This window comes from Balaenoptera physalus, assembly GCF_965194825.1.
Source record: "Balaenoptera physalus genome assembly, chromosome: 1".
Lineage (NCBI taxonomy): Eukaryota > Metazoa > Chordata > Mammalia > Artiodactyla > Balaenopteridae > Balaenoptera > Balaenoptera physalus.
In genome coordinates, this window is record NC_138882.1 from 16,469,563 (window position 1) to 16,491,343 (window position 21,781).

Consider the following 21,781-nt stretch of genomic DNA (forward strand, 5'->3'; position numbering starts at 1 on the left):
TCTTCCTCGTAGTGCAGGGAAAAAGACTCAGGAAGGCAAAGTTCTACCGAATCCATGTGCAACCGGCAACCATTATTTGCGCACCCCCGCTATAAATCAAAGTTTCCTTGACAGAGCAGAGCGCAATTAACACAAATGTTCTCCTGGTGACAAGCCTATAGGCACAGCCAGTTGGGACCAGAGCTCTCACACTCTCCTAATCAAGGACTTAAAGCCCCGATTGGAGCTTATTAATATGAAGTAGAGCTTAACATATGCAGTCCCACCGGCCCAGGCGCGCAGCCGATTGGGGGGTCTCCGCCCAATCAGGACGGAGGCGACTGGAGGCTGCGAGGAGCCGCGGAACCGGGCAGGTACGGAGGGTGCAGAGACGCGAAGGGGCTGGGAACGGAGCGGGAGAGAAAAAGAGAGCGAGGGCCAGAGACCGAAACGCTGCCCGTAGATACTGGGCTCTGCCTTTTCTTTCTTTCTTTTTCTTTTTTTTTTTTTTTTTTCTTATATTTTTTTTCTCCCTCCCTCCCCCCCACCCCGGGAAGCGAGAAAAGAAACCTAACTAATTTAACCCTCTAGGCACTAGAGGGATGTGTGTTGGGTTTCTCACCTAAGATCTCTTTTGCCTCGCACAGAAGACCTCACGCAGACTCTCAGTTAATTTGGGAAAGGATTCTGCGGAAGGTAGAGAATGAAGTTTGTCCTGCCGTAGTCTGTGTTTTATTCCACGGGAGGGGGGCTCCTTCTTATTTAGTGCTGTACTTTCTCATGGATCCGTCATCATGTCGTTGCCTGTTTCCCTAATCTCTACTGGGCATAAAAAAAAAAAAAAAATCCAAGACATGCTTTCTAAATTGTTCGGGCACGTGAAGTGGGATCGTCATCTTTGAGGTGGAATGCAGTTTTACACAACTACAGAAGAGGGAAGCGTGCCTCAATGCAATTTGCGAGAATGGCTATGTAAATTCTATGTGTAAACATTTCTTTACCTGCTTCTATCTCTCTACCTATAGATATACAATGCATAGCTTTTCAAAACAAAGGTAAACAACTGCAGAACAAATTGGCTGCTCCAGTTTCAGGGGTGGGACACTGAGGGCCGTAGGGTAAGTAGTACATTGAAACCATCTCAATGCATTTTGACAAAATAAAGACTGCTTTTTTTTTTTTTTTTTTTTTTTTTTGTGGGGAGAACATTACTAAGTGGTGCACTAAAAGTGTTCTTAATCATATACTTATTTCAATGTAAGCTTCCAAACTGGGAGACATATACAAGTATATATGATTCTTACCCAAAACGTCAGCTTTCAAATAAAATGCAGTTTATATAATTATAACATATAACACACGCTGTTACATATAACACACGCCGAATGCTTTAAAAAATCAACCCAGAAACATTTTGTAAATCATCACACAGTCTGGTCATTATAAGGACTAGTTTCAAACAGAAGTGCTTTTTCAAGAAAAGAGAATATAAGAGAAGGGTCTTTTTTCTCCAACAGTGTATAAGCCTGTTTTTAGTTTCCATATAACAAAGAATTTTCTTAAGTCCTATTTTTAAATACAGGATTTTTTATACTAGCAAATGTACGATGGAATAGCTACCAGCTATTTATGGCAAAGAGATAACTGCTACCTTATGACCCGAAATTTTGATATAATTCAGCTCTACTGCATATTAGTCCTACATGATATAAATAGTATAATCTTTGAGATCAAAATAAATTAGTTGAGATATCCAGTCTGTGTTAAATTTACTAGATCAGAACTCAACTCAGTCTTTCAGCCTCTCAAATGTTCTAGGCCTTTAAAAAACAAAACACTGAACTAGAACAGCCACATTAACATTCAGAATATAAAAATGACAGATATGATTTGGTCCCCCCAACGGAAGAAAGCAATTTCCCTGCCATGTATTTAGCCATATCTAAGATATGGGCCTGATGCCTTTTATCTGTGGTCTAAATGCATACAAGTTTCTAGTGGAGAACTCACATAGCAAAAACTGTGCCTAAGAATACTGTACAAAAGCAGGTAGTAAAAGCTTAATTACCAGTAGCATTATGCTGTCTATATTGTTAAATGTGAACTCAGCAATTAAGATGTAAATTTGGTTGTGAGCAGTGAATTAAAAGAGCTTTGAGATGTAGAAAATCCAAGCATTCTGCAGACACCTCGGAAGGAAAAAAGAGATTTGTCTATTCAATTGAAAATGAGACATGTAATCATTCTATAATTTAAAAAAAATAAATAAAAAGGCATTTGAAAAAGAAGCATGATTTTTCTAAAATACAATAAAAGCAGTAGGGAAATATTGCTTCACAAAGACAGAAAAACATCTTTGGTTCAAAGATTCCTACCTTGATTTGTGAATAAACTAAAATTCTCAGGGTAATTAATAAATCCATATACAGCAAATAAAAGTTTCATTCTTATTTTGTCCAGGGACATTAAAAAAAATAAAAATTATTGAATGTACTCAATGGATCTTAATGTACTCAGCACATTCAGATCTTGTACCTGTGCAGAATACTGTACTCTATTCAGTTTCTTTCCATTATCATCCTGTGACAGAACCCGCTTATTACTCCTTTGAAATGGCCTTTTAAAGACAAGATTTGTAGTCAGTTATTTACCGATGGACGTTAAGTCACCACGTTTCATGAGAGTTATCTTTTATTTCCCAGAATTTTCGTATTTTTCGTAGGGTACTTATTTGACCCATTATGAACCATTTGACTGTGTTGGTATCTATTTTTAAACATATTTAGACTCATATTCATGTGTAAGTCTTTTTTCTGTGCTCACAGAGATCCATGTACAAAGATACACGGTGTGATCCCCACAGATCTTTCGCTAACCGTATTTCATCTATGCAAGGTGCAGTGTCCATTGAACTAGCTGCTTTCTGAATGACCAAAAATGCACTAGGTTTGTAGAGCTGGTTTATTTTCCCTCGGGATCAATGTGTCACCTCTACAAGTCAAGGACCTAAGATTACACCTACTGTCTTGAATCCAGTTTAACCAATTTAAACTAATATCTACTGCACTAAACTTGTGAGACAGCTTCCAGAATATTTTATAAACACACAGCATAGTCATCTCAAGAATCTTCCCTAGTCACAGAGCTTTTTTCACCTTGAAGGAGGAAAGAGTGGATAATCACAGGAAATAAACACACCATGTGCAATATTGAGCATAAGCCTTTAAGAATCTCAACTACAAAGGATTTGGGGGAAAAAAAAAAAAAAAGCGAAACAAGTGAACAGATAAACAGCCTAGAATAAACACTTCTGCCCACCAGTCTATACACTTCACAATCTTACCACAAGGAGTCTACCCAAAGCAGGACAAATGGAACCAAACAAAAGGATCCCTATGAGTGTTTCACAAAGAATATTAACAAATTAGTTAATATCAGCCTATTAGGCATCAGGCCCAGGGTCCACACACATAGTTTCAATCTCTTCTCCTTTAAACAATGCAGCTTAATACCCAAACAACTTCATTCTCAGGCCCCAATGAAAGCACAGACACCAAGCAGAAAATATCCTTCATTTCCATTTGAAAGAATGAAATGGCAACAAACAAAACTCAAGTGGAAACAAAAGGTAAATTCCTGTTGTCTATACCAGACATTTTACTGTATTTGAGTCCGGAACCATTTCCTAAAACATTCTAACAGTGAATTCTTATGCTGCTAGAAGGGAATGAGAATGCTTAGTCCTGCTATCACTGCATGCTAATAGCTATTTTTAGTCCCCATCTTCCTTTTCTGAAAATTAACAAGACTCATCTGTATGAAAATGTTTATAGCTGCCACACTATTTCTGCAGCAAATCTTGATTTTATATTGCACATTTGCCATTTGTTAAATATTGCAAACTAAACAAGGCATCACAAATCTAGATTTTCAAATTGCCTTGTAATCTACTTTTGCGTATCTTTTCAAGACCATAAAACCTTTGAAAAGCTATTTAACTTTTGGAACCATCTTCCCTGCTGCCTGTGATATATCGTGTATAGTATAATAGACTATACTACAAAAAGCAGACCAAGACTTTTACAAACTACTATCTTTAACTCCAAAAGAAAACCCACAAGGAACATCCCTGGAAAAAGAACACTGAAGGACAAGCAGAGGCCTGGACCCCAGGTTCCCCTCTGCCCCCTCATGAGCTGTGTGCCTCTGTGTCGCTAGTTTCCTCATCTGTGCTTTGGGATTTTTCTTTTTATGCTATAAACCTGCTTAAGAAGACACCTTCCCACTGGGAACATAAAGACATCTTTCGAAGTCAGTATGACTACTTTATATCACCACCAAACCTCTATCAATTCATCAAACCTCATTTTCTGTTGCCTTTCATTTCTAGGGCACAGGCTTTGATATTTAAATTATTGTCTCGATTGGCAAGAAGCAATCATTTCTACTGAAAGTGATCGCTTCCACAGAAACACTAATAAAAACCTTTCCTTTTGACAAACCTCTTGTCCTATAAATCCATCCCATTCCCAAATTACTGAGTCTATGTAAAAAAAGCCCATTCTCTGGGGAGCGATTACCTCACCTCCATAATACACCAAACTCTTTTCCCAGTGTGTTTGTGAAAGTGAGGTGGGGTGGTGGGGGGGGGAGAATCAAAGGAAGACAGAGAAGCTAATAGAGGCAATTCGGTTTCTGTTTAATTAATTCAGGATTACTTCATTTTCATTTTGTCAAGCTAATCATATACATGGTAAAATGTCAGTAAAAATTAAAGTATAAACTACAGTAGCTCCAACGGGAAAACTGACTCTAGTTATGTTGTATTTCCAACATACTTACCCTGATAAAATACCAACTGCATTTTTTCGTATCCTACAAGCTTTCTATAATCTGCATGGCATGTATATCCAGAGCAATAGTTAACATTTTGAGATTACACGTTAATAAATGAGTTGCAGTTATATTCTTTCCTGAATGTTAAGCACCATGAGCTAAATGCAGAAAACATTCAAGGTCAATGTCCCGTTTTAGACCTTTTCAGGCAGCTGTAATATTATGATAATCAAGCTTAAAATATTCCTATAGAAAGAGTAAATTAGCCTTTTCACTTGAAAGATGATTATGATAAACAATAAACCTAAGAGAGGACGAAATCCCTATTTTTAAAAGCCATAAATTGTTGACTCAATCATGTGTGTGATCGTGTTGTCCAAAATAAAGGGTAGCTTAACTCTGAGAGGAAGGCAGGGGGAGGGATGGAGAGAGAACAGGAGCAGAAGTGGAACAAATATGACAGATTTCAGAGTAAGCAATACTTGCTTTGATACTAGTAAAGCGATCAAATTATCCATCTTAATCACTCCATTCAATGCATATTTGAAGCTAAAAAATGGATCTATCCATGACACATCAAAAAAGCACAAAAGTATTTTTTTCCTGATGTATTTGAACAACAACACTGTTTGAGACTTCTCTTTTCTTATTTGCTTCCATGAACCTTTTTGTCCATATTTTCCAAGGACCAGCAATTTTTTTTAAAAAAAGTGAGATATTCAGCATCTGGTGTCCATATAAAGAGGCTTAAAGAGGTGATTATGCTTTTTTTGGATCTTAGAACTCTCTGACACACTTCTGAGGTTCCTTTTCATAAATGAATACATCTGATAAAAATCTGCTTCCCCCAGCAAATGCAAATGAATTAGGGGTGTGTGTGTTTGTCATGCCTGGCAGAAGTCAGGTGACTGTGGAAAGCCTCTGGCCAGGTGGTAATGACCTACTCTGGAGTCATGACTTGGCTTCAGATTCCAACTATGAGGGATAAGGCTTTGGACTTAAGAGTCACATCACCCACCTAAGTCTCAGTTTCTTCAGCTATTGAATGGGAGGAACAATAACAGCACCTTGTAAAATCATTATGGGGATTAAATGAGTTAAACCAATTTAGCACAGTATCCAGTCCTAGTTGGGGGGACCAAATGACTCAGTGGGCCAAGGACATTCTGGCTTGGGCCAGTTTTCCTAGCTTAAAAATTTACAGTACTCACTCCCTACACTTTCAAAAGTGCAGGGAGCTCTGCTCAATATTCTGTAACAACCTAAATGGGAAAAGAATTTGAAAAAGAACAGATACATGTCTATGTATAACTGAATCACTTTGCTGTATACCTGAAACTAACACAACATTGTTATTCAACTATACTCCAATAAAAAATAAAAATTATAAAGAAATACCCAGCACCCAGCCAATAAGTAAATCAATAAATAAATTTCTATCAAAAAAGAAGTGGCTCAGTTTAGAGCATACATTTTACTGTCATCCTACACACAGTAAGCCCTCCGTAAATGTTAACCATATTATTTTTAAATCTCACTAAATGAAAAAAGAGATAGAAGAGACTGACATTGACAATTCATTTGGCCTTCATCTTTGACTAGTTCAAGGTACTTAATAGAGAAAAGAAAATGAAGTGCAAATATTCCTCCAGTGACACTATCAATAACTTTTGCCATAAAATGATATGAACTGCTTGCTATAATACTGCCACATATATATTATTTCAATGTAATGAGTGGGAAAAATTAAGGTTGCCCCCTTAAAGCTACCGTCACGTTTTGGGCCTGAATATGAGGAAGACAGACTTGAAAAGTTAAGTCATTCTGCCGACTCGCCAAAGCATTCAGTTGTACATTGTTTACCAGCAAGAAGGGGAGAGAGAAATTGCTCTTACTCCTTTTCTCTTCCTTTAAGACCCTTCTTCCACAACCCTTCACCCTAGCAGGTCCATCAATAACATCTGTTGATTTTATTACTATCCCTGGTACAAACTCATTCACCCAGGAGTTCCTTTGATCAGATACCCCAAGGACTCAATTTCTTCACAAGGCTTTGCTCTTGTTACATTGAATGGCCACTAATCTACAGCAGAACAGAAGGTCTGGGACACAGGGAATTATAGGCAGGGGGGTGGGGAGACCATAGGGATTTCAAGTTTAACCTGGTTACCTTACAGGTGAGGAAAATAAGGCTCAGAGTGGTTAAGAGCCTTAACCCAGGTTACATACCCAGGTAGTAGAAAAGCTCCTATTAGAAAAGATTACATTTTCTCCCCTTTCCAGTGCTAACATAGTAACAAGCTACTAATGTAACTCTCAACAATTGTTGACTATATACCAGTGCATAGAACTCTGGCTGAGAGCAGAGCCCTCTAAGGACAAAGGTCCCAAGTAAGAGCCAAGGGACATCTGATCCCAAGAGACAAATACCCAAGTGTATGTCCAAATTGTCCTCTAATTTCTCCAAAAGCTTAGAAAGATAAAAAAGAGTCACATATTAAAAAAAAGAAGTGGGGATGAATTAGTAGAGAGAAATTCTCTTTCTTCTCCCCAGGTAATTAGGTGTCCTTTTAGAGAAAATTTGACTATCATTTCTTTTAGGGATTCAGTTTTTATTAAACGGCCACTCCTTTTCCCACTCTAACCCCTACCTAACTCTCATTAGTGGAACTGTACCAGCTTTGGTGGTGTCCCCAGGGCCAGTAATGGAACTCGGTAAACATTCCTGTCAATGTTATAGGAACACAATGAATATGTTTTGGATGAGCGAATGAATGAATAAACTGATGACAAATGTTATTAGTCAGTTTATTATTATTCAGTTTAAGAGAGGCTGCCAAATGGAAAGATTAGTGGGCAAAAATGCATGCTGAGGAATGCTTTTCTGTACTCCTTGTGTGTCTTAATTCAGTTGGATTATTAGAGTAACGTAGGGAAATTTAAAAAGATAAAGTGATTTTAAAACAGTAAATGGAGAAGAGGGAGGTAGAAAAAGACAAAAGGGAAGAAAGGATGAGAGGTCACAGCCTGCTCTACCAACGTATTCTAGCATTTCCTCACCACTTATTCTTCGAAGAGTTAAGAAGGGGCAACTTGGAATGATCACTTTCTTACTCATTTTTCTATTTTTCTGTTTTCCAAATATTCATATCGACTAAGTACTGGACAGCGAAAAACAATATTTATTATCAAAACAAAAGCAAGCAAACAAACAAAGCTACCATATTAGTACCTAAAACTGTGACCCTTACCCGGGTAACATGAAAACATTTTCTCATTTAACCTGACAGAAATGCATTTAAAAATCATGATATCCCAGATAGGTCCTGAAAACAAATACTTCTTCTATAAAAGCATTCAAAACTGGCCCTTGTATGCAAGATACAATTTTCAATATTAAGGATTCTAGGGTTTCCTTGGTTGGTTAAATGTGGACAAGGATCCCATGAAGGGCCACACATCTTCTATTTCTATGTGGTCTTATGCCGGAGCAGCACAGAACACTGAATACTTTCAGCAAGGATTTCTCTTCTTACGGGAGAGGAAGAAGGGAATTAATTCATCAGCAGAAAAAGGCAAAGGTCTTGCCTCTAGGCCACTTTCTACCTCTCTTTGCTGCCCGTAATTCTTTAACCAAGTCTTGTGTGTTCTGTTTAGTGGTTTCATTCCAAGAGGAAGACATAGATGAGAACATACAACTTTGCATCCTATCAGGGAGAGCCAAAAAGAATCTTCTAGAAAACCACACTCTCGATGCAAAAGAGAGTGAGACAAAGAATTCCTTTCTCATCTGCTAGTAGATGATAATAACAGGAATGGTGACAGGGAGGGGGACATGAGGACAATACTCACATTAAAACCCCGGGGGCTCTTATCTCGCCTGTAGTTTGTCCCTAAGTGCACAGCTATTTGTATCACAAGCTTTATCCAATCAAACTTTGTGTTACAGAAAAGCAAGTAACATAATTAAAGACACCATTTTTTTCTGGCGTTCAGTTACCACTTGAATTAGAAAACTAAATAAATCAAAGACGATTTTCATTAGTGAGAAAAGAAACAGATTAATTCGCCCTTCGATAAATTGGAACACCAAATAAAGAAGTAACATTTAACAAAGGAAGAAGGTTTTTCAATCTTCACAGCTTTAAAATACAGCCAGGTAGAAAAGTTTAGCTGTTTAGAAAATTTTCTAATATAATAGGTAGAATAGCTAATATTTTTGCTATAATTTAACATTAACAAAAGCTGTTTCACACAAGCATCTTTTGTTCCTCACAGCAACCCTGTGAAGCAGGGAGAAACTCTATTATTATTATCCCCATTTTATAGATGACAAAACTGAGGTCTGAAGAATTTATTTGATTGCCCAAAGACATTTGGTTGTTAGGCTGCAAAGTCAGGACCTGAATTTCTTGTTTTTTAACTTCTACATCTCTTGTGCTCCTAATCTCTGTTTCCCATAAATCTTGATGCATCCTCTTAAAAAAGACACGCAGAAAGTATGGAAAAGCATTCACTAGTATGCATTTTTGTCCACCAACAAATAGTTTTGTTTTAGGAAAGTGGAATAAACCTGCTTCTACCAATTATACACCTTATTCTTCCTTTCTCACTGAGGAAACACACCTTTTGGATGCCTGATCTGTAGTGCCCTGTGTAAGTTTCCTGGGATAAACACATATAATGCTGGTGAGAAATTAAAGTACAAAAAGGAAAACTGAAGTGTCATTTTCCCTTCTCTGTCAACTGGTTTCACTGAGAAAGCTTTGGTCTACCTCCTCATTGATTAATTTCTCTACCCCAAGTTTCACAGTAACGCAACCATAGTCTAATTCTAGAATATCTAAGCCAGGGAACAGAGACCTAAGAAGGAGCAAAACGATTCTTCATTTAAAAAGAAGCAACAACAATTTGTAAAGATTTAAATGAAGTTTAAAAATCACCTTACTTGCCTGGAATGTTTCCAAGATTTCCTCATTAGTAAAAAAGAACTGTGATCAACCTATATAACGTAATAGCTTTATAAACATCAGCGTTCTTTTCTGAATTATTCTATTTCATCTCTCAAATCTTTCCAGAATGCTGTAGAAGGGGACCGCATTGCATACTGCCAGGTGCTCCTAGGCCTGCGTACATTATTGCTAAGAAGATCTTGGAAGGAAACATGGCCACATTTTGTTTTCTCTATTAGCAAAGATGATTAAATGAGACAATCTTAGCTTTAATGGGCTCTTTCTGTGGTCAGAGCTTTCCAGTTCAGCCCCACCATTGGCCTCATTTCCATCCATTGAGCAGTTAGTCCTATTCAATTATTCAATCCCAATCAATATTTTGAGATGTACAGAATGTAAATATAAACATTCTGTTTATTTTTCACCAGACTTAATTCCTGTACTCTTACTGGGGGAGAAAGTTACATATTTATAAATAAACTCTCTAGTATTGCGAAGAAAGTGTTCCTTTCCTTTAATTCTGGTTCTCATTTGGTCAGCTGCGGTGTTTAGCAAAACAATCCACAGGGTAGACAGAACACCCTTCCAGTCCTTTGAGGCTACCTGAGATGCCTCTTCCTCTCTAAGCCTCCTTCAGGGGTCCCCAGGCAGAATCAATGGCTCTCTTCTCTGTGTCCCACAGTGTTTTGCACTAACGGGTCTAACTGGCTTGTATCAAGGTAGGTTGTCCTATGTCTCTATGCTTTCCATTTAGTAATCTTCTTGATGGCCTTTAATCATCTGGGCTCTGTCTAGTACTGTAATCTGGACATTTAAGGTCTCAATAAATATTTTGCCAAGAGATAGCTGATTTGGGCAAAAATTGTCACATTCATGCTGATTGATTTTTTTTTTTTTGTAAATGAGTTTCAATGTTTCTCTAAAGAAATCCTGCCACTATTTTAATGGGGCTAATATATTTATTCTTCCACAATGAACTACTCATTAAATGAAACTGTATTTTGACTTATGAGGGAAGGAGTATTGTTATCGCTGAATTCCATCCCTCTCACTCCACCCAGTAGATAAAAAGAAAAGGTTGAAGGTATTTTTTAGTATTCACTTTTTACTTAAGAAAGGATTGCACAGTGGTGGCAAAACTCTGCCTTCTCCTCACCTTTGCCATCCATGAGAAAGCTTCTAGAACAACTGTTTACAAGTTTTGAATCCTTAAAATCATATTGATAAATAAATCTACAACCTTAGGTGACACTGAGTGGTCTCACTTAAGTGAATTATTTACCTAAGAGCTTGATTCTCTGCGTCACTGTACTCATCTCTTCTTGAGAAAGGCAACAGGAAGAATAATTCCCAAGGGGCAGTTCCTGGTGTATTAATGAGTCACCTTTCTAGACTGTATAATCCATCCAAAATCTGATGCTTCTAAAGCGCTGAAGAGAATTGTAACACCAATATTTATCCCCTCAAGTTAAAGTCAAGCTGAATTTTAGGGGAGGAGTAAGAAGAAAATCTCTGAAGTTCCCCCATCTTGCCCAGAGATGTGAGATGTTGTGGAAAGAACACTTGAGGAGCAAGTTTCTTCTCCATCATCTGTGACCTTGGGGTTGGTCTTTCATCTCATTGGGCTTCCGTGAATAACGGGATTGGACTAGTGCAGTGGTTCCCAAAGTGTGGATCCCAGACCAGCAGAATCTGCATCAACTGCAAGCTGGCTAGAAATGCAAATTCTTAGGCCCCGCCCTGGACCTACTGAGTTGGAGATCTGGTGGAGGGGGATTGGACCTGAGAAATCCGTGTTGCCACAAACCCTCAAAGTGATTCTGGTACCTAAACGTGAGGACCACTGGGCTAGAGAGGATCACTATTGGATGCACTGAGCCTAATGAATAAAGTCACACAAAACAAAAGCCAAAATAAGCAAGTAAATACACTGCTGCTGACTACTAAGGCTAATTCCCAGACATGACCGTGGCTCTTGAGCTTTTAGAATACTCTAAATTCGGTGCTTTTTTCAGTTAGTATAGGTAAACTTTTTTTACTCAGCAGTTTACGCTGCAAGATCTGCAGTGAAAACCTTAAAATTGTGAGAGAACAATATGGTGACTCAGAGAGCTACAGACAGTGGTTCATTCCTTGCTTTGGGTCTGGCTTCTGCCATTCTTTAGCTGGAGGAGTGGTGGGCTGCTGGATTAAATGCTTCTCTGCCTCAGTTTCCTCAGTTTTAAAATGGTGATGACTCTGACCTCATACTGGTGTTCAGAAGATTCAATGGAAGGGTCTATATATATCAGTGGTTTGAAAACTCTTGATTCCCCAGGCTACACTTCAGCCAACCAATTTATAACCTTTGGCATCAGGAGTTTTTAAATCTCCTGGTGAATTCAATATGCTGCCAAAGTTGAGACTTGAGAACCACTGGTAGATTGCTTAGCACAGGACCTGGAATCATTATTTTACCATTATTGAACCATATAAAGGAAGTGTAAGTGAAAGCATCCAGTTGCCTATTGGATGGCTTAGGTGCAGTCCTGGTCCTTCAGCTTATTGGCGAGCACCTGAATTATTTCGTCTTAGCGTTACCACCTGCAAGAACAATTAACAAGAGGGGAGAGAAGATAAAAAATACCTGCCCTGCTTACTTCACATGGTTATTGTAAACACAGACGATATCATGTAAATCCAAGGCCATTGTAAACTACGCACATGTAAGAAAAGATTATTCTGACATATACCCCGTAAACACTATTTCTAACCTACAGACATCTCAGTGGCCTACGTTACATGTCAAGTCACTAAATGCAAGTGACTTCTAGACCTTCAACTGGTCCTGCCGAAGAGGGATCACCTTTTTTGTTGTTGAGGCCACGCTAATATCCCAAAGCCCAAGGGTAATCATAGAATGAGAGAATCTGGATCCACACTAAAATCACCTGGGGGGTTGACAACTACAGAAGCTTGAGTCTCACCCAAATGCCCTGAGTCAGAATCTCTGAGGTTCGCACAGTGCTATTTTGGGGAAGAGGTCCACTGGTGATTCCAAACTGCAAGCAAGATTGAGGAAGAGAGAAAAAAACAGGTGACATTAAGCAATGGGAAAGTGGCTTAGGGTACGCTGAAAAGCATTTGCGGGCCTCGAATTTTGTGTGACGTAATGCTGAGGAGCTAAATTTTCACAGATCCATCCGTTTATGAAATTTAACTAAAATGAGTGCAATACCGCCAAGCATCTAGGAGAAAACAGTGAACCACGAGTTCTGTCACTGAGGTGCTCAGTATAATTTAAAAGTCTACCTTAACACGGTGCTTTAGAGTAAAAACAGATGTGAAACGCTTCAAATATTAACGTGGGATCATAAACAATAAAATTTATTCTTCATTTTCTTCCTTAAATTCTTAGGCATCGTTTGAATGGTTTCACAGCAAATGTGGATGATTTTTCTCACAGATGATAATGGTCAAATGGAATTTAATGTGGGAGAAAAAAAGTAGAATGAGTGGGGGAAGAGTGGTAAACAGAGATACCAGATGACAGAGCTGAGAGGTAAAAAAAAACAGCTCCCTTATAAGGAAAAAGTTCTAGAACTTTCAAACTCCTGGCAGATTCCTGAACATACAGCCCCATATCTCACTTCTCTCTGCTTTTCCCCAATCCTTCTGTTTAGCAAAATCCTACTTATCCTTAATACTTAGTTCTCCCTGGGGAGGTCAGAGGAGGCTTCTTATGGGACAGAGACCCTACCATCCTTCTAGCACCTCCACTAACCAAATGCTATTGACTTTTTCCTTCTATTTGCCTGATTTTCCCATGACTATAAGCTTCTTGAGAATAAAACTTGTGTCCCGTTCATCATTATAAATAATCCCAGCTTCTTAGGACAAGTGCACAAAACGTGATCTCCAAAGACTCATTCAACTGAACTAAAAGGCTGCCTGGCTGTGTGAAACATGAAGGAATTCCTAAAAAGGCAAGAATAAGATGTCATAAAATTATAGCTTTAATTTTTAAAATAATTTTTAATTATTAAATTAAAATTTTTAAAAGATTTTTTTTGACGCGGACCATTTCTAAAGTCTTTATTGAATTTTGTTACAATATTGCTTCTGTTTTATGTTTTGGTTTTTTGGCCATGAGGCATGTGGGATCTTAGCTCCCCGACCAGGGATTGAACCCGCACCCCCTGCATTAGAAGGCGAAGTCTTAACCACTGGACCGCCAGGGAAGTCCCTAAGTTAAATTTTTAATAATTTTTTTTTAGCAAAGAAGCTTCCTGTACATAAACTGCCTTCCGTGATCTTTCGGACTTTCTACTTGAGGTTGAGCAGCAGAGCTGCCCAGGGCCCTTGTCCAGTGGATTTAAATGGTAGGTGCTTTGAGATGCTAATTCTTGATTCTCCAGGGACTGGCATATGTGATCTATACAGGTGGTTCTCAAAGTGAAGCATCCCTGTTACTTGGAAACTGATCATGTCAATTTTAGACCCCAACTGGAGAAACCCTGAGGGCGGGGCCCAGCAGTCTGTGTCTTATCAAATCTTCCAGGCGATTTTAATGCATGTTCAAGTTTGAGACCCCCTGGTTCAAACGAAAGGATTTAGGAGAAAAATGAAAAAGCAACCTCTTTTCAAAGTCAGTTTCTATCTGGGCCATGGAGTCCCAAACTCAGATGAGCAAGTGTTTCAGAACAGATGAAGGCACAGCTACACTTAAAGTTCCCACTTCTGGCCCCTTAGGAGAATGCAAATAACAAACCTGTCTCTTTTCGGCACTCTATCCAGCCAGCTGCCTTCATCCTTCACTATTTTTCCCTGTAGATTGTCTTGTAAATGTGGCCACACCTTAAGTCTTCACTGACTCCTGACCTCGGGAATGTTAGCCCCTTCCCGGCTGAAGAACACCCTTTGGATCACTGACTTGCTATATTATTCTATGTTTAATAGGCCTGACCCGTGCAATATTCTTATCTGGCTATAGTCCTATCTCTAAATTCTCTATTTTGAATGAATACTGATTTTGTGACATGAAGTCTGCTATATAATGAAATGCAAACAATGAAAAGACTAAATCAGTTTACAAAAAATCTATTTGTCAAACAGTGTGGCAATGTTCCCAATTTAGTCTGGGCCGTTCATGCAGCTCTTGATAAGGGAGTTAAAAACGTAGCTGTTCGCCAAATGAAAATAAAAGCATCTGCACCACAGATATATTTTCCTTTCAAAAGTCTTTGTTGTAACTTGTAGCTAATTAAATGCCCTCACATGAGATGTACACACACAGCAAAATCAGAGAATTTTCTTAACAAGGGAGCTTGGGTTAAGAAAGAGAGCAAGGCTAGCTTGCTACATACATCCTTATATTACATTTACATTTCTATACAGCTTCATCAGCCTGACAGAAAAAAGCAGAAGGGGAGGGCTTTTTTGTTCAATGTTGGACTAGAGAGATTCCTAAGCCCTGCAAAGGAACGTGCTTAACATTTTTAAAAAAAGAAGAAGAAGAAAGAAATAGTAACCCTGCCTTAGATTTTTGTAGAAAAATAATGCTTTCCACACACCTTTCTATATACCCAGCTGAGTAACTAAAAAATGATTGAGAACTTAAAGGGTTCAAATTTTTATTTGTAACTATTTTCTTCACTCCTAGAGCTTATTTGCAGGCAGAGGTGTTCCATATTAAACTTGACATTTATTAGAGTGGTTTTGAACTTACCATGTCACACTTATCAATAAGGGATTTAATATAGATTGACATTCTTTAGTTTTTCCACCTTCTGAATGTAACTATTTCATTGGTCCGAATTGAAAGTGTTAATTTTCAGTTGAAAAATATTTGAATCGTATAAAAAATGGATTCTCCAATATAACTGGCACTGAGTTATCACAGTTTCTAGCCTGTGCCTTCTCTCACAATCCTGTCCCCCTATGGGAAGGCTTTCCCACATAACAGAATCACATGGAACATGAAAACAGAACATCATTCACACAGACAAGCTGTTACTAGAGAACTGAATGCTCTTTGGGGTCAGTGTAATATATAATTATTTCTTTATATCTGGTCACCATCCTATGTCACGACACACGTGGATGCCCACAGCCCTGGCCCAACACACCTACACATCTTTTTTCACCTGGAAACTCAGAAGGATCACCTTCTCCCTGGAGGCATCTCTTATTGTGCCATCCTTCTGTGTTTTCATATCTGTTTGTACATAATTGTATCTCTCCTGTTAAACTGTGAGCTCCTTGAAGGCAGGAACCCTGTCTTAATCATCTCCAAAATGCTTGGAACACAGCTCAGGGCCTGGCAGAGAATAGATGTTCAACAGCTGTCTATGGAATAAATGAATAAACACAAGCATAACAGGGCGCCTGCCCTTTGAGCTTTGAATTGTTACTGTTACGAGAGACAGTAATTTATAAACCCTTTTAGTCATCAAAAAAATACCACGATTTTGCATATGAGTGCTTGGAATAAACTTGTACGTTTGTTAAGACCTATTGGTTCTAACCTTAAATCATCTCTGTGTTCTCAAAGCTTTCTGCCTGAATCTCCTAACTAGTGGTTTAACTGATCTCCCTCCCTCCATTTTTCTACATCTTTCTAATCCAACTCATGCTGTTCCCAAGCTTTGCACCCCATGTTATCCATGGCTACAGAACAAAACCAAGATTTCTGTAACCTGAAATTCAAGTCTGTTCACAATCTGGCCTAAATCCTCTTTCCTAGCATATTTCTCACAATTCTGCTTCTAGAAACCTAGGGATGATAATACCGGATTAACCTGGACATACGGAATGCACTCCTATTTCCAGGAGTTGTTTTTCTTTTCTTTTTTTAAAACTTATTTATTTATTTATTTATTTTTGGCTGCATTGGGTCTTCATTGCTGCATGTGGGCTTTCTCCAGTTGCAGCAAGCAGGGGCTACTCTTCGTTGAGGTGCGTGGGCTTCTCATTGCGGTGGCTTCTCTTGTTGTGGAGCACGGGCTCCAGGCACACGTGCTTCAGTAGTTGTGGCCCACGGGCTCAGTAGTTGTGGCACGTGGGCCCAGTAGTTGTAGCACATGGGCTTAGTTGCTCCGCAGCACGTGGGATCTTCCCAGACCAGGGCACGAACCCGTGTCCCCTGCATTGGCAGGCAGATTCTTAACCACTGCGCCACCAGGGAAGTACTATTTCCAGGAGTTTTGCCCCAGCTCTTCCCACCACCCCTCTGCAATGTTCTTCATAGATGCACTACGTCTTTCCAAAGTAGGTTAGAGCCTTAGGAAAGGACATGGCCATTTCTCTTTGGGAGAGGGAAGAGAAGGTAACAGGTTTTCTGAGCTAAGCCTTAAAAGACAGTTGGAGGAGGAAGGATTCAGGGTACGTGTCTCTTTAAAGACAGAAGAGAAGCATAGATAGAATTATAGTTCTTCAACAGACTGGAAGCTCCTTGAGGACAGGAGATGCCTGGTTCATCTTAATAGCCCCAACAGTACCTATCAGAGTGCCTTGTATGCAGAAGTTGACCAACAAATATTTCTTTAATGAGCCTTTATCCATTCCTGCACTAACTCCCTCCAAACCTTAATATGATATCTTGCATATAGTAGGTACTCAATAAATATCAGTTAAATGAATGAATGACTTCGTAATCTTTCAGTTCTTTGAAAAATGTAAAAGTGGGGAAATGGACAGAGCGAATAAAATTTCAGTCGCTAGAAAAAATTCTTAAGAAGAAATGTTAATGGTTAGGAACACAAAATATGCATATTTTGTTTACACACCGAAAATAAACTGTATTTAAAAACTAGTTAAAATGTTGTATTCACATCGCCCTCTGGTGTTCGACTCTCCCAGAAAACAAAACAAAACAAAACCTCAAAATTATAGTTTGGGAAGATTTTTCTCTCAAAAAAAAGGGTTCTACCTTTCGTGGTAAATGCAGCATGTAGCGTTGAATGAGAAGGGTAGTGTCTTTCAACTTTGCTCCGGTTATGAATTCTTAACTCCAGCAAGGTATGGAGCCTCCAGTATATTTACTGAATGGAGTGAATTCCTCCTTTTGCCAAAGTCACAAGCTTACCATGAGAGTCATTAGAGACCAATGGAATAAGGCTGCTAGCTGTACTACAGGGCTTTGCAGGAAAGGCGTGCTTTAAAACCTCACCAACCCCTTCCCTGGTGGCGCAGTGGTTAAGAATCCGCCTGCCAATGCAGGGGACACGGGTTCGAGCCCTGGTCTGGGAAGATCCCACATGCCGCAGAGCAACTAAGCCCGTGCGCCACAACTACTGAGCCTGCACTCTAGAGCCCGTGAGCCACAACTACTGAGCCCGCGTGCCACAACTACTGAAGCCTGTGTGCCTATAGCCTGTGCTCCGCAACAAGAGAAGCCACCGCAATGAGAAGCCCGCGCACCACAACGAAGAGTAGCCCTTGCTCTCCGCAACTAGAGAAAGCCCGCGCTCAGACAAAAATTAAATAAATAAATAAAAATAAAAATAAAACCCCACCAAGACATGACTTTGCACCAGTAACATACAATGAAAGTTTATCCCATTGGCAAATTTTGCCAAGTATGAGAAAAGTTGTTGGGCAGAGAACAAAAGTTCCAACACAGGCACAATCTATTCATCTGCTATTAGTTTTAGGAGAGAGTGCCAAGGTGGCTGAAATAAAACAAAACACCATCCTCAGAGTGACTCTTGGTATCACGAAAAGAACCCTGGAATAAATGTCTCAGAAGTATTACAACCATTTTTTTGGCTATGGCATAGAGTTCAGTAAATCCCTCATATTAAAAATATAAAGTTATTGGTCTTCAGCGTAATTTAAGTTGGAGAGCTGGTTTAAGTTTTCCCAAAACTAAGAGGATATTTGAAAGAAGTCTTAGACCCAGAAACACAAACTAGAAGCAGATCTTAGCATGATTCCTTTTCACTGTTTGCCTAGGAAGCTGATCGCCACAAAGAGCTTTGACCATCCTTATCATCTGCACTGTCACCGCTGCCATCATTACTGTGGGTACCGGCATCGTCATCATCATCAAAGTTGCCAAGTATCACAGGTTTATGACGTGCTAGGACCACGCTCAACAACTGACATCATTTAGCTCATCTGAAGCTCACAATAATCTTCATAATAGGCCAATTTTACCGAAACTGAGGCTGCATAACTTCCTGCAACTTCTGTATGAGCTAAGTGGCAAAAACAATTCTAACCCTGCTCACGGGACTCTTAACCTGTGCTATTAACCATTCTATTTACTACCATTAGGTACCAGCCCTGCCTTTACTTGCAATGGCTCTGAATACGGTGCCACGTGGAGTGTGGTTCTGTTCATTTATTTGCTGCATCCCTCCTGTTATCCGAGGGGCTGATAGGAAGGCTCGAAAGGGTTAAGTGCTTGAAGGGAACAAAGCTAAAGAGATCAATCTTGGTTGGACGAGGAACATGAGGGAGTAAGAAATGCACTGTCTGCTAGAGTCTCTTTTACTTTGTGTCTGAACAAATGGCAATACAATAAAGAATACCAAACTTCAGGGCATCCAATCAATTTACTTATTTATACTGTACTCGGCAAGCATTTATCACATTGTTGTTAGCACTGCACTAGGCACTAAACAAAACATTTTCACACCAGAGAAATGCAAGCCCACATCCCTTCCTTAGAAAGTAAACATCAACAGTACTATATTCATAGAGTAACTCCTTGGATGTTTGAATCAAATCTTTGATCTCATCTGAGTCTGGTCCTGAACACTTGGGTATGCACACACACACACACACACACACACCCCTCTCAACATACTCCTGGAAGCAAAGGTCCAACAATGCCAGGAATCCATAAGTTTTAGTCGAAGACTTTCAAAATACATGCAACAATTTTTAAAAGACCGAGTTTAAGAAATGTACACACATAGGACGTATAGAGGTTATTCCTACCTCTCACCATCTTTATTCCTGGCAATGCATGCTGTGTTACCTACGAGTAGTCTCTTTTTGGCTACAAATGTGTCCCATCTTCCATCTGTTCTTCTAGCAATGCTGCTGGCCTACTGCCACTGCAGCGACATCAGCCTTCATGATGTCATCTGACTAGGTTTTCTCCGGTACCCGTTTGTTTCACTCTCCAGGTGAGATCAGGCAAGTATAGTTGTCTGTCGTTTTCTGAGAAGGTTTTCATTGGGGTTCCATATTAGCAAAAGTTTCTGCTCTATTTACCAGAGCTTGCAGTCTACTTAGCTAGGGTCAAAAAGAGACTCTAAAGTTCCTCAAGAAATCATTGGCTGAGCCATCAGAGGACTTGGCACAGGGCCTGAAGTCTCCTTTTATAACCAGATATCGTTTAGAGGTGTGTCTATTAAAGATACACCTCCCTGAATTGTCCCATCTTTTTTTGAATTTTGCTTTCCCTTCTTTCATTTATTTAAGACATATTTATCCAGTACCTGCTCTGTTCCAGACACTGTGTGAGACCCAGGGATCTCTACTCCCCTTGAGTTGAAGGCTGGGTTCCCCCCAACTTTCCCTCTTCAAGGATCTCACTGCAAATAGTCGTGCAGGCTGGGTAGCCAATTGGTTAGAAGGTTCCTAAGTTTCCAAGTCAGCTCTGTTCCTTACTAGGGGTTTGTCCTTGGGAAAGTTACTTAACCTCTGTGTAGTTTCCTTACTTATAAAGGACATTTCTATTTCAGTCTTCCCTGTAAGACAGTTACCTGTGTATTAAACTCATTCTGTAAATTATAAAGAAGTATACAAATATAAGGTGGTATTACTATTTAATACAGGGTTTGATATGGGTTTAACGTGGAGTGTATGTTAAAGAAAAATGGAAAACGTTTGTCCAGCACCTACTATGTCTCAAGCACTGTGCTGTGTGCTTCCATATATTATTTTGGTCAACTGCAAAAAAGTTCAGTGAGGTCAAAATAACAACAGCCTTCTTTTATTGTGTGATTACCTAATTTAATATGAATAGTATATATATGAGTAGATATTATGACAATTCCATTTTACGAAGAAATGAAAAGAAGGAAATGAAGCGCAGACATTAACTTAGCCAAGAAAACCCAGCCAGTGAGTTTCAGAACCAGACTATGACCCCAGGACCTCTGTCTCCAGAGACTATAACTCTTTCTGCTACAAAGCATGCTTACCCTGGATGGGAAAAGAATGTAAGGTAGGCCCAGCCTAGGCTGAATAACAGAAAAATAATACCAAACCGATAAAATGTTAATCCTTACAGGCAAAATGTTCTAATTGGCAAAAAATTAATTTCACCTATACGGTGTTTTATACCCCGAAGAGTTTGGTATCCACGTAACAGCAAATTGAAAAATATCAAAGCCAACTTTTAAAATAATTCTTTGCTTAAAGATCTTAATTTTCATAGCGTTCTTTCTTGCCTGATAATAGAACAAGAATTGTATCGTTTGAAAATGTAGATAGATTTATTAATTGTAAAGGTGTCACTTGGAACATTATATAATTTATTTACATTCTGTAGCTGACAACTGGCCTGTGTAAAGAGGCCTGTGGTAAACTTCTGATGAAAGAATAAAAATTCCCAGAGTCTTCACCCTCTACTTTGGAGATCTTTGAGAGTTATCAAATGCTAATAAATAAACAAAAATCGGTCCCTAATTCCAAAAACTGTATACTTATCCAAAAAATGAACAACACACACACACACCCCATTCTGCTTTGTTTCGTGTCATGCCTGTTTATATATAATCCTGAACATTTTCCTTCAAACAGCCTAATTTAACTTAAAATTTTTTCTTCACCGTATTCAAAAGGCCTTAGGTTATTAGCAATATTTATCAGTATGACTTCGCAAAGGAAACCTCATCTGAGAACCCATAAAAGGAACTTAATGGAATTGATACATTTAATAGTCCTAACGTTTCATTTCATTCGTTTCTGCAATAAATATTCTGAGAGGTTATTTAAATTGTCTTGGAACACACCAACCTGTAAGTGGCAGAGATGAACTCCAAGGTAATGACACCGATCCCATCAGGGTCCCC

General features: G+C 39.0%; 1 protein-coding gene and 2 long non-coding RNA genes across 9 annotated transcripts in view; 2 read left to right on the forward strand and 1 right to left on the reverse strand.

The window, feature by feature from the left end:
- The window catches only part of LOC309644699, an 887,681-nt gene that overhangs the window by 385,675 nt on the left and 480,225 nt on the right, over nt 1-21,781 (forward strand). The gene's annotated exons all lie outside the window — the stretch shown is intronic.
- The window catches only part of ESRRG (estrogen related receptor gamma), a 619,726-nt gene that overhangs the window by 211,355 nt on the left and 386,590 nt on the right, over nt 1-21,781 (reverse strand). The window contains exon 1 of one of the 7 annotated variants that reach the window (XM_082427055.1): nt 1-21,678. The exons of the other annotated variants lie outside the window; for them this stretch is intronic. Within the exon in view, the coding sequence (XP_082283181.1) occupies nt 1-56 (56 nt within the window). The 5' untranslated portion in view covers nt 57-21,678. Of the gene's footprint in view, nt 21,679-21,781 lie in introns of those variants that run through there. 7 annotated transcript variants of the gene reach the window in all.
- The window catches only part of LOC309644638, a 110,073-nt gene continuing 109,970 nt past the window's right edge, over nt 21,679-21,781 (forward strand). Inside the window, exon 1 of the long non-coding RNA XR_014254531.1 lies at nt 21,679-21,781. This exon is cut by the window's right edge and continues 6,879 nt beyond it. This is a non-coding gene — a long non-coding RNA (uncharacterized lncRNA).